Consider the following 11,645-nt stretch of genomic DNA (forward strand, 5'->3'; position numbering starts at 1 on the left):
GGGGTCGGGGGGTGGGGCGCAGGGGCTGGCCTGGAAGGAGCTGGTGTTCATGCCGGCTACAGCAGGCTGGCCAGATGCCAGGACCAGCTTCTTCTGGAAGTTTCTTCTCCCCATGGGTAGAGCCCATGAATGGCGTGGGCAGGGTGTCAGGGGAGGGACAGGAGCCAGGCAGCCTGCCCCAGACCCCACAGGCAGGGTGCACAGTGGAACTGCCCATCCTAGGGCCTGGCGCTGCCCAGATTCCTGCGAGGCTCAGCATGCACCACCATGTCCACCTGTCCCTTCGGGGTGGGAGACGGTGGCTCTGAGGGAGGGAGGCCATGTCCACCTGTCCCTTCAGGGTGAGGGACGGTGGCTCTGAGGGGAGGGAGGCCAGGTCCACCTGTCCCTTCAGGGTGGGAGGTGGTGGCTTTGGGGGAGGGAGGCCGTATCCACCTGTCCCTTCGGGGTGGGGGCGGTGGCTCTGAGGGAGGCTGTGTCCACCTGTCCCTTCGGGGTGGGGCGAGACCGTGACTCTGCCGTCTCTGCAGACATCATGGTGCTCATCGCCTCCATTGCCGTGCTGGCCGCGGGCTCGCAGGGCAACGTCTTCGCCACATCTGCGCTCCGGAGCCTGCGCTTCCTGCAGATCCTGCGCATGATCCGCATGGACCGGAGGGGGGGCACCTGGAAACTGCTGGGCTCTGTGGTCTACGCCCACAGCAAGGTGAGTGGCCCGGGCTGCAGGGCCCAGCCAGCCCCAAGGCCGCTGCCACCTGAGTGTTTCCTGGGTCCCTCTGCCCTGGGCCTGCTGCAGGGCTTCTGGCCTGGGAGGAAGGGCCAAGGGCTGGGCTGCTCAGGTGTGGAGCGGCCTCCCTCCCCTTCCGTCTCGGGGTTTCTCTCTGAGACTCGACCTGATTTTGTCATCTGCCCCCGGAAAGCTGCTTTCCTGCATGGCCAATCGGCTGGGCCCCTCCTGGAGCCGCTGGCGCTGTGGTTGGGTGTCTCATTTCCTGGTTTGGAGCGCCTGGATCGATACACCGCTGGAGTCACCTGCCGGCTGGTTGTTTAAGCTGTGGCTGGCGTGGCTGCTGTCTGGGGGACCTGTGGGGTGGCTGCAGCCACGTGCCTGTGTTTCTGGGGCCTGAGGCCCCTAGTGGCCAAGACCCCCGTCCTGCCAGATTGTGCTGTAATGTAAACTTGTGTGGCTGGGTTATTTGCCTAAATGGTCCCTTCCCGTCTTCCTACCTGCCAGAGCCCTGTGTGGCCGTGCCAGCTTTGGGGCAGGAGTCAGGCCCTGGGGGAGGTGGGCTCCCTATTGCCTGGCCCCTGCTTCTTCCCTGAGTGTTGGGGTGGTGAGATGCAGCTGGGTGGGCCAGCCTCCCCTGTGGAGCTGTCTGGAGGGCTTTCTCCAGGCCTGCCTGTGTTGGCAGACACTCCAAGACCTGGGTGAATGCTAGCCCACTGGCCATGGGCTGCTGTTCTTCCAGGTCTCCATGTGCAGATGGAGGGCCCAGCTCAACAGAATTGCACAACCATGTCTCCTCCCATCTGGGTTGTAACCCTCCAGCCCACCCCTGCAAGGGCAGTGCCGGTCTGCCTTGGGGGTCAACCCCAAACTCTGGAGATGCAGAGACTAGTAGGCTCCTGGGCGGGACGCTGGCCAGGCTGGCTGAGCACTGCAGTGGTGTGGCCCGTCTTCCCTGCAGGAGCTGGTCACTGCCTGGTACATTGGCTTTCTCTGCCTCATCCTGGCCTCATTCCTGGTGTACCTGGCAGAGAAGGGCGAGAATGACCACTTCGACACCTACGCAGACGCACTCTGGTGGGGCCTGGTGAGTCCCAGCCTGTGGACCTTGGGTCAGCGTTGCTTTCCTGAGGGCGCACAACTACCTCCTCACACCCTCCTGCCCAGTCCAGAGGCTGCGCCTACCCTCAGGGTCTGCAGAGGAGACCCACCTGCCCTTGAAGAGCAGGCTGGCCACATCTCTTGGGGGCCATCTGCTGGCTGCGCATGGACAGCCTGTGGAGGTGGTGGCAGAGGTTGGGGGTGGCTGTGGATGTGCGCACACATGTATGCGTGTGTATGTGCACATGTGTACGCGTATGTGTGTGGTGTGTATGTATGTGTGTGTGGGTGCACGTGTGTATGTACATTCATATGTGAGCATGTGCATGTGTATAACATACATGTTTACACTGTGTGTGCACAGGTGTGTAATGAGTATGTAATAAGTGTGTTTGTATGTGTGCATGTGCAGTGTGTGTTGTGTGTGTGCAGATATACATGTGCACATATGTGTTTGCACATGTGTGCAGCATATATGTAAGTGATGTGTATGTTTGCACGTGTATGAGTGTAATGTGTGTATGTGTGCAGTGTGTATGTGTTTGTGTGTATACATGTGCAGGCATTCACCTGTGTAATGTGTGTGCATGTATGTGCTTGTGTATGCACATGTGCTTGTGTAATGTGCGTGTGCATGTATGCGCATGAGTCGTGTGTGTGTGTGTGTGTGTGTGTGTGCGTGTGCACCAGCACTGGGAAGAGCTGGGCTCTCTGCCCGCTGACAGCTCACCTGCCCTTTACCTGTATGCCGGGGTGCGTGGGAGGAGAGAGGATGGGGGTTCTGAGAGCCCTGGACAGCTGGGGCTGTCTTGAGGCTCCCAGATCAGGGGCCAGACCCATGGCCTCTCATCCATCTGGGGTAGGGCTGGAGGCTGGCCTGTCCCAGGACACCCCTTCTGGACTCCCAGCCTGGCTCTGCCCCCCATGGTGAAAGGGACACTGCTCTCTGTGGCCTCCCTGGCTCAGCCTTCCAGGCTGCCCTGTGCAGGGTGGTGTGGACCCTGGGGATGGTGGTCCTGCTTGCATGGCCACCCCTCCCCAGGGCCACTCCTGGTCCCACTGCTGCTCTGGTGCCCAGACTGCTATTCCGCACTGTCCACCGCCCCCGGCCTCTCTCCGTCTGTCCCTCCACTCGTGCTTTTCTATCACCTTTCACTGCCACGGAGCCACGTGTTGGGGAGTGGCAATGAATTAGTGTTTTGTGTCTTCAAAAATAAGTCTTGGTGTGTTAAAAAGCTGCACGCGAGGCCCGAGTCTGTGGCAGAACCTCAACTGGGCAGGTTTGTGGTGGGCAGTGTCCCCTGGCCCACTGTTCCCTGCACCAGCTTCCCAGTGCCCTTGGTGTCCAGAACCTCCTCTGCAGGTCCTGCAGCTGGCTGTGAGGTGCGCTTGCTCTCGCTGCTCTGCACCGTCACCAGGGCCACAGCCTCCTTGGCCACCTGGGCTGCTGTCCCTGACCTCAGACTGCCCAGTTTGCTCTCTGTGCCTGGGCCAGATGCCTGGAGCCTGGGCCCTTGGGCCCTGTGAAGGCCCCACCCTCTCAGGGTGGTGGCCCACCCCTGGTTCCAGATAGGGATGTCCTCTGTTGGCCCCTGTGGTCCTGGTGGTGGGGTTGTCAGGTTACCTGCAAGCACCTCCTGCCCTGGCCCCCGGTCACCGGGCTTCCCTCAGGGTGCTGTCATGAGGGGCCACTCCCGCTGCCCTGGCCTTACTGGGTGGGTGCCGTGGCAGCAAAGGCCCCTTGTTGGTCCAGCTGGGTTCTGAGTAGTCCCCCAGGGGTGTAAAGGAGCCTTTGGGTGAGTCCCCAAGTGCTCCGTAGCCCAGGGTGGGGGGCCTCCGTGGCAGCCACTGCCTGCCTGGCGAACTGACCCAGCCCCTGCCCGACAGATCACCCTGACCACCATTGGCTACGGGGACAAGTACCCCCAGACCTGGAACGGGAGGCTCCTGGCAGCAACCTTCACCCTCATCGGTGTCTCCTTCTTCGCCCTTCCTGCGGTAAACCTCCGCGTCTTCCTGTGGGGAGGGGCCAGGCTCCCCACGACCCTTGACAACAGGCCACCCTTGTGGGGACCTCACCCCGGGCTGCAGTGGAGGCTGCCCTGGCTAGGACCCCGTGACCCCGAGCTGGCAGCCTCCCTGTCGTGCGCTCCGGGGTCCCAGGCTGTGACTTCTGACCAGCTCTTATGGTCACTGTGACTTCTGTCCAAACACCTGGATAGAGAGGTCCTTGGGACCCGCAGCACTGCAGCATGGTGACAGCTCCCCTGTCAGGGCTCCCTGGGCTCCAGGGCCACCCCAGGCAGAGGGGTGGGGGCTCTGCTGAGCCTTCACAGCACCAGGGTGGGCAGTGGCCAGTGGCATGGGCTGTCCTTTGGCTTTGGTGTGGGCCTGCTGTGCCTCCTGTCGGCCAGTGTGTTCCTTGACCCCAAATCAGAAGGCTAGCCCGGCCTGGTCTCCAGGTGGTTTGGGGTTGGGAGATGGAGGGTGGGACTCTGTGGGCAGGCGGGAGCAACGGGGTTCCCCTGGGTGTCGGCCGGGGGTTGGGGGTGTAGGCCCACAGGCCTGCTCTGACCCTGGTGACTTGCAGGGCATTCTGGGGTCTGGCTTTGCCCTGAAAGTGCAAGAACAGCATCGGCAGAAGCACTTTGAGAAGAGGCGGAACCCGGCTGCGGGCCTGATCCAGGTGGGTCTCAGCCTCCCACCTTGGGGACTAGGGACAGCCCCTGTCTGGCCCTACTGGTGCAGAGGGGAGCCTTCTCGGGGTGAGCCTGAGGGTGGCTGTCCCCAGGACAGGACCACAGTCCCTGTCTCTGCAGGAACATGCGGGGCAACAAGGTGGCCTGGGCCAGTGTGCAACGGGTTAGTGCCTGAGGCTGCGCAGCCCAAGGCCCTTGTCCTGGGGGTGCTCTGCCAGGCCAGGCTGTCCCAGCACTGTTCTGCAGCTGTGGGGCCCATGCTTGGTGGGTCGTCACTCAGGTGGCAGGTGGTGCCCCGGCGGTGTCTGTGCACCTCTGAGCCTGAGCTGTGCGCGGGGTGTCCTGAGTGCGGCCAGCCTGTCCCACCACGCAGGGGCAGGTGGGTGTGGCGGCCACCTGGATGTGTGGGCAGAAGGGCAGAGGTTCCTGCTGGACCCTCGGGGTGACGGGAGCTCATGGCCGGCCAGGCGTGGCCTGCCTCTGCTGTTTCCTTCTGAAGATGTGGCTCTCGGTCCAGCCTGCTTTTATGTGTGTGTGTGCGCGCGCCCAACTTTTACCTCGAAACTCCACATGGCCATTTTGTTTATAATTGCAAAAGGAGAGCAGACCCCCGGAGTCAGCCGCTGCCTCAGGGGCTCAGAGGTCACTCAGGGCAGAGTAAGCAGTCCCCACCTGCTGCTCCTGGAGGTCACTTTAGCAGCCAGAGAAGCCCGTGCCAGCAGAGGGCAGCGCCACGCACTGTGCCCCCTGGGTGTGAGAGGTGAGAGGACACTCACCTCTCAGGCTTGGCTATCAGGGCTCCCCACGACGCCGGGCTGTTCCCAGGGTCTGATGAGTGGGCACAGGATGGAGGCCCTGACAGAGCAGCAGGTCAGAGGGTTCCTCCTCTGGGGGAAGCTGACCAGTTGTGGGGACAGGAAGCACAGCCCCCTGAGAGGTGCGTGACCTGGTGGACTCCAGCTCCCAGGGAGGAGACGCCCTGGGGAGGCTCCAGAGGAGACCAGGCACTTTGTGCCCCAGGCTTAGGGGCTGCTCCTCCGGAAGCCAGCCCGCTGGGCCGCGGTCCCGCTGTCTTCGCCCACGGTGCTTGTTCACTGGGCAGTGTCACGTGCTAAGTGAAGGGCGCGCCATGTCTGTGGCTGGAGACAGTCCCGTGAGTTGGTCTTGGTGAGACTGGTCACGGACTCGGTGGCATCCCTGCCCCGAGCCCAGGGCCCTGTCTGGAGCTGGAGAGGCTGGTCATGAGGCTCAGGTGGAATTGCAGTGGACGCCAGCCCCATCAGGCTGGAGGCAGGACAGCCAGACTCGCTGCTGCGGCTGGAAGCACTCTGCCCTGGTGGGGACGCACAGGTCAGCAGAGCAGTCCGTCGCCGACCCTCTGTCTGAGGGGCTGATCTCCAGCCAGAGCCCCGTGTCCACCTGGGCAGGAAGAGTCCTGGCACATGCTACCAGGACAGCTGGTGTCCTGGGGCTGGGCCTTGCTTTTGCAGTGCTGGGCTTGAGCCTGGGCCTTGCATGTGCTGGCCACGTGCTCCGCCACTCAGCTGTGTCCCCGGCTTATTTTTCAAAAATCCATTTTAAAAGAATGGAACTTGTCACTTACCTCACACCATGTACAAAGATCAGTGGAACGGTCATCAGAAACCTGAACGCAGGAGCCAAGGCCACCGCAAGTCTGTGGGACAGTCACGCCCCCTGGCCTGTGCTTCCTGCGACACAGAGGCAAAGCAGGGAAGGGCCAGAGGCTCCTGGAAGCTGTGTGCTGGGTGAGGAGGGCGGGAGACCGCAGCACAGGGCCCAGCATCCACTGGACACAGCAGGTTCGAAAGCCCAAAGGGTCACGAGCAGAGGATTTCCAAGAAGATAAGTGGACAGCCAGCAAGCCAGGTTGCTGGTGGCCAGGAAGGTGCAGGCTGTGCCCGTATGGGGCCACTCCCCGCCCACAGGGGAGGCTGAGTGTGGGTGGGAGGAGGTGGCCCTTGCCCTCTGCTGGCGGGATGCACAGAGCCACTCCAGGGCTGCCTGGAAGCTTGGCAGAAAGCTGTGGCTCACCCTGCAAGCTACTTCTAGCCACTGGCCAGGAGAACTGAGTCAGCAGGTGGCGTGCCCAAAGCAAGTGCACAGATGTGCACAGAAGCAGTTTACAGTAGCCCCGGGGGGCAGACAAACCTGTCAGTGGACGAGCGGGTGGTCAGGAAGTGGTGCTTCCACACAGTAGAATACTATTCAGCCATCAAAAAGGAACAGTACCCAGGGGCTGGGGCTGGGGCTGGGGCTGGGGCTCAGCGGTAGAGCACTCGCCTGGCACATGCGAGGCCCTGGGTTCGTACCTCAGCACCACATAAAAATAAATAAATAAAATAAAGGTATTGTGTCCAAGTACAACTAAAAAATAAATATTAAAGAATAAAGAAAGAAAGAAAAGGAGCAGAGCCCAGGCCTCAACGGGGGCCACCTGAGGACGTTTCGCTCAGCAACCGAATCCACACGGGGCAGGCCAGAGTGTGGTTCTCACACTAGGCAATGTCCAGAACAGGAGTGGGAACAGTGGCTGTGGGTCCTGGGGAGGGGACAGGAGCAGGCATGTACGTGGCCCCCGGAAGGTGAAGCAGCTGCGGGGACCAGCAGGTCACAGTTGGTGCCACCCTAGGAGGAAGTGCAGGGAGCACACCCCTAGGCAGTGGTCAGCCTGGAGGACAGGCCCACAGCCTAGCGCTCAGCGTGCCTTCCTGGTCCCTGTGGTGGCCTGTTAAGGCTGGGGGCGGACGGAGGCGGGTGGGGCGGGCGGCCTGGCAAATCCCGCTGAGCTGGCCTTGCACCCCCCCCCCCCGCAGTCGGCTTGGAGGTTCTACGCCACCAACCTGTCCCGCACGGACCTGCACTCCACCTGGCAGTACTACGAGCGCACCGTCACCGTGCCCATGTACAGGTACCCGCGCCAGCCCCGCCCCTCGAGCCAGGCGTGGTTTTGATTTCTGTCTGTTCTTAAGCCCCATTTTCTGTTGTTCATTATTTTGACGGATTTTTATTTCTCTTTTTCTTTAAAATGTATGCATTTTTCAAAAAAGAACCGTGTGTGGTTTATTTCAAAGCATTTATTTGGTTCCTTGCTTCCGTGTCTCAGCTTTTGTTTTGCACCCCACCCGCCCCTTTGCTTTCTGTCCTCTGCTATGTGTCCCCAGTACCACCAGCTGAGTGTTGACCACAGTGCTGGGTGCAGAGTCTTCCATGGCCGGTAGGCCCCAGCTGCAATCTCTGGGGGATGATGGTGACCCCAGCAAGGAGCAGGCGTCCTGTGTGGGGGAGGGGAGAGACCCCCAGACCACAGGAGGGCACTTGGGCTAGGAGACCACACTCTCCAGGGGTCCCAGGTGCCCCCAACAGGACAGAGCACAGGACACCCAGGCCTGGGAAGGAGGCAGATGGGCCCCTTGGCCTGCTGGTCAGCTGTCAGGGTAGGATCTGTCTATGCTGGGCTCTTGCTTGGGTTGAGGTCTGGGTGAGAGGAGAGCGTCTGTGCAGCTGGGTGCTGCTGGCTAAGTCCCTCTGCCCTGAGGCCATCCTGCGGGATGGGGTCCTTCCAGCTTTCTCACCTGCTCCGGGGTGTTTTTGCCCACCCAGCCCATCCGGGTGGGTGCAGAGAGCCTGGTGGGGATCTGAGGCGGGGCTCACCGAGGGCCCTGCAGCCCTGGGTGGCCCGGCCCTGCCCTCACATCCACCCGCTGGTGCCTCTGGAGCCGAGCCCGGGAGCCTGCGCCCTGGACCGCACGCATGCAGCGACCGTGCGCCGTGCCCGGGCCGGGCAGCCGCGGGGCCGGGCCTTGTGCTAATTCTCTCTGTTCTGTTGTCCCCCCTCTTCCCCGACTATTTTTTTTTTGTTTTCGTTTTCTTTTTCTTACCCCGTTCTCTCCCACGTTTCGGTTCCTCTCCCCTGTGTGTGTGGAAACTTGAAAGCTCACAAACTCAAACCTACGGGGCCTCCAGGTAGGAACTGCATGGCGGAGCTGTGTGTGTGACGCCTCCCTCCAGTCTGCCGGGGCCAGCCCCGGGCCGTGGTCCTCACGCAGACACCCTCAGGTCTTGCGCCCTGTGGCCCTCCCTGCCTGGAGCCCAGCCCACCCCTCACCCCTCGCCCTGCCCCCTTGGAGCTGCTTCCTGTTGCCGGCCCCTGTGTCCCTGGCCATCTTTCGTTCTTGTTCTGCTTTGTGCCTTGTCTCATAGCTGTGGTCCCCCGTCCCTGCCCCCACCTGCACCCCACGGCCCTGCTTGTGAACAGAGTTGTGGATGTGGGGCCACCGTGTGGCTTGGGGACTGTGTCAGGGCCAAGAGCGTATCCCAGACAGAACCCCAGGCAGGGGAGGCCAGGCACACCAGGGCACCTGCCCTGGCAGCCTGCCTCTGGGCTCTCCCCGCCCCCCGGAGCCTCTCAGTTGCAGGGTGGAGTCCAAGGCCTGGGAGCCTCCCTACTGGATCAGTGTGCCCACACCTGATGACCCTTGCTGAGTCTTGTCCCCTGTGGGGTGCTGTGGAGTGACCACAGGAAGCTCCTCCTCACATACGGTGCCAGTACAAGGGCCCTCCCCTGACAAGTGTGTGGGCCTGGGCTGGATGAAACCACGTCCCTGTCCAGCCCCTCTCCAGAGGCCAGCAGGGGCCTGGTCAGTGGGCCCAGATCCCCTCTGTGGAAAGAGGCCTGCCCAGGCGTGGGGTTGGGTGAGGAGGCCAAGCTTAAAGAGTGGGGCTGCTGTGCTGGGCAGAGGTGGGTCAGGCCCCATGGGCATTACCCCCAGTGTCCTCTTCCTGGACCCCTGGGCTCCTTGTTCCCTGGAGTGACGATGTCATGTCTCCCTCGGCCCTTGTCTAGCCAGAACTGCACCCAGAAGTAAGATGCACCAGTGTCTGCAGAGCCCTGGCCTGGCTGGATGGGGTGTCCCCTAAGGCTGGCGGACCCTTGGCCAGCCCATGTTCTCTCCGGGGCACCCCCACCCCTCCCTAGCACGCAGTGCCCTCGTCCTCCAGGACTGCTCCCAGCCGCCCTGGGCTCTGCCCGGCTCTACCTGCCTACCCTGGTGCCCTGCCCCTAGTGTCCCAGGCAAGACACCTTCTCTGGCTCCAAGGATGGTGTCACCTTTCTTATCAGAGCCTGCATGTGTGGGGGCCCAGGGCAGAGTGGTCCCCGGCTCCCTGCTCCAGGCATCAGTGGGGTAGCCGGGGAGGGGTGGGGAGGCCAGCTGGGTCCCTGTGGACAGACTCTGCACCCTGCTGCCTCACCTGGTTGCTGGCCCCAGCTTTGGGCTGAGCCACTGGACATTGGTAGCCTGGGGGGGGGGACAGGCAGGGGGAGAGCTCGCAGGACCACCCCTCTAGGGCCTGGCTCTGCTGGGGGTCAGGGGCAGCCAAGCCAGGAGCCGAGGGGTTGTGGGGATGGCAGTGTCTGTTGCAGGTTGAGCGGGGGAGGATCTCTGCGTGGAGGAGCCGGGCAGATGTGAAATGAGGGGGTGACTGGTTGGGCCAGTAGGATCAATTGTCCTTTGGCTTTGGGGCCAGGGAGTCACTTAGTGAGAGAGGCAAGGATGTGGGCCCATCTGGAGGACACACTCGGGTGGGGCTGGGCAGAGCAGGTGGCAGTGGTGGGAGGGTCTGAGTGGGGCTGGGCAGAGCCACCAGGAGGTACTGGAAGGGTGTCCCCAGCAGACACTGAGGCCATGTGGGTGTCAGAATGGGTGAGGGCTGGGCAGGGAGGTTAGTCCTGCTGTGCCACTGAGGACCAGGAGGACAGAGGTGAGAAGGGTGAGGGTTCAGGGCCAGGGTCTCGGAGCTTTGTCGGGACTCCACGGAGCTAGGGGCTGAGGGGGCAGCGAAGGCTCTGGAGAGTGAGGGTGTCATGATCAGGGTGGAGCTGAGTCAGGCCAGGACTGAGGGGTGTCGGAGGCCAAGAGCCAGGCAGCTGAGCTGGGAGCAGAGGGAGAGGGTGGCCCAGATGCGGGGAGGAGCCCCGCCTCCCAGGCCTGAGTGCATTTTCCCCGGTCAGTCTGCAGGACCTGTCCCTGGTTGTGCCAGGGCTCAGGAGTGGCTGGATGTAGCGCGGGTAGGTAGGGCTGGCGCGAGGCTGCTGGGCTGTGTGTGGCCAGATCTGGGGAGAAGGGAGCAGAACCGGGTCACTTGCCAAAGTTCCCAGGGCTTGTCCCCCGGCTGTCCAGGCCACTCATCTTCAGACCTAGAGATGAGCTTCTCTGATCAGGAAAGCCCTGCAGTGGCCTTAGCTCCTGCCTGCCCCAGCTTCCACAGGGCACGTGGCTCTGCGGCAGGACTTGAGGGCCTGAAGGTGCTGGGGTGCAGACGTGCAGCCGTCCCGCCCCTTGCGGGAGGGCGAGGAGGAGGACCCTCACCTGGGCCTGTTCTCTTGACCCCTGCACGCTGCAGTGCTGGGCTCTCACAGACAGCCTGCCACCTTCCCGTCTGCTGTTCATGTTGGCCACTGCCCATCTCCAGGTCACGAGGCCCCAGGGGCAGCCTACAGAGTGAAGGTAGTACTGGGGCCTAGAGAGGTGGAGACACAGAGCCCTTGGAGGTCTGGCCACACCCCACATCTCTGGCATTTGCACCTGTTCCGGGTGCAGGGTTGAGCCTTCCTGGAGGCCAGTGTGGACAGGAAACTCACTCCCATCTCCTCTCCTGCTCAGACTCATCCCACCTCTCAACCAGCTGGAGCTGCTGAGGAACCTCAAAAGCAAATCGGGACTCACCTTCAGGTCAGCTGCAGGTCTCCCAGGCAGGGGCTGGAGCTGTGGGGCAGGACGGGCAGCTTAGGCCTCCTGAGGGTCCCAGCTGCCCTGGCGAGTGGCAGGAAGCCTCCTGGGATGTGCTTGGCCATGGGTCTTATGATATTGGTGCTTTCTGCTTCTGCTGACCTACTCAGCTCCTGTCCCGGAGAGGATGGGTGGGCCTAATGGGAGGGATACAGGGTGAAGTGTGGAGCGTGCATGACTGTTCATGGCTGTGCTCAGCACCCAGGTGGTGGCACCTTTAATCACAAGTTCTACTGCTCACTTCTTGCAGTGCTCTGGCACATCACTGATGTGCTGAGGGCCTGTGTGCAGGCAAGCGCCGTCTGTCCC

At 62.3% G+C, this 11,645-nt stretch overlaps 1 protein-coding gene across 1 annotated transcript in view; it reads left to right on the plus strand.

Moving 5' to 3' along the window:
• The window catches only part of Kcnq2 (potassium voltage-gated channel subfamily Q member 2), a 43,882-nt gene that overhangs the window by 7,768 nt on the left and 24,469 nt on the right, over positions 1 to 11,645 (plus strand). Inside the window, 7 exon segments of the mRNA XM_048811921.1 lie at positions 473 to 706; positions 1,689 to 1,814; positions 3,716 to 3,826; positions 4,419 to 4,514; positions 7,362 to 7,456; positions 8,482 to 8,511; positions 11,211 to 11,279. Of these exon segments, the coding sequence (XP_048667878.1) occupies positions 473 to 706; positions 1,689 to 1,814; positions 3,716 to 3,826; positions 4,419 to 4,514; positions 7,362 to 7,456; positions 8,482 to 8,511; positions 11,211 to 11,279 (761 nt within the window).

The sequence above is a fragment of the Marmota marmota genome, unplaced genomic scaffold, assembly GCF_001458135.2.
Source record: "Marmota marmota marmota unplaced genomic scaffold, marMar, whole genome shotgun sequence".
Classification (NCBI taxonomy): domain Eukaryota; kingdom Metazoa; phylum Chordata; class Mammalia; order Rodentia; family Sciuridae; genus Marmota; species Marmota marmota.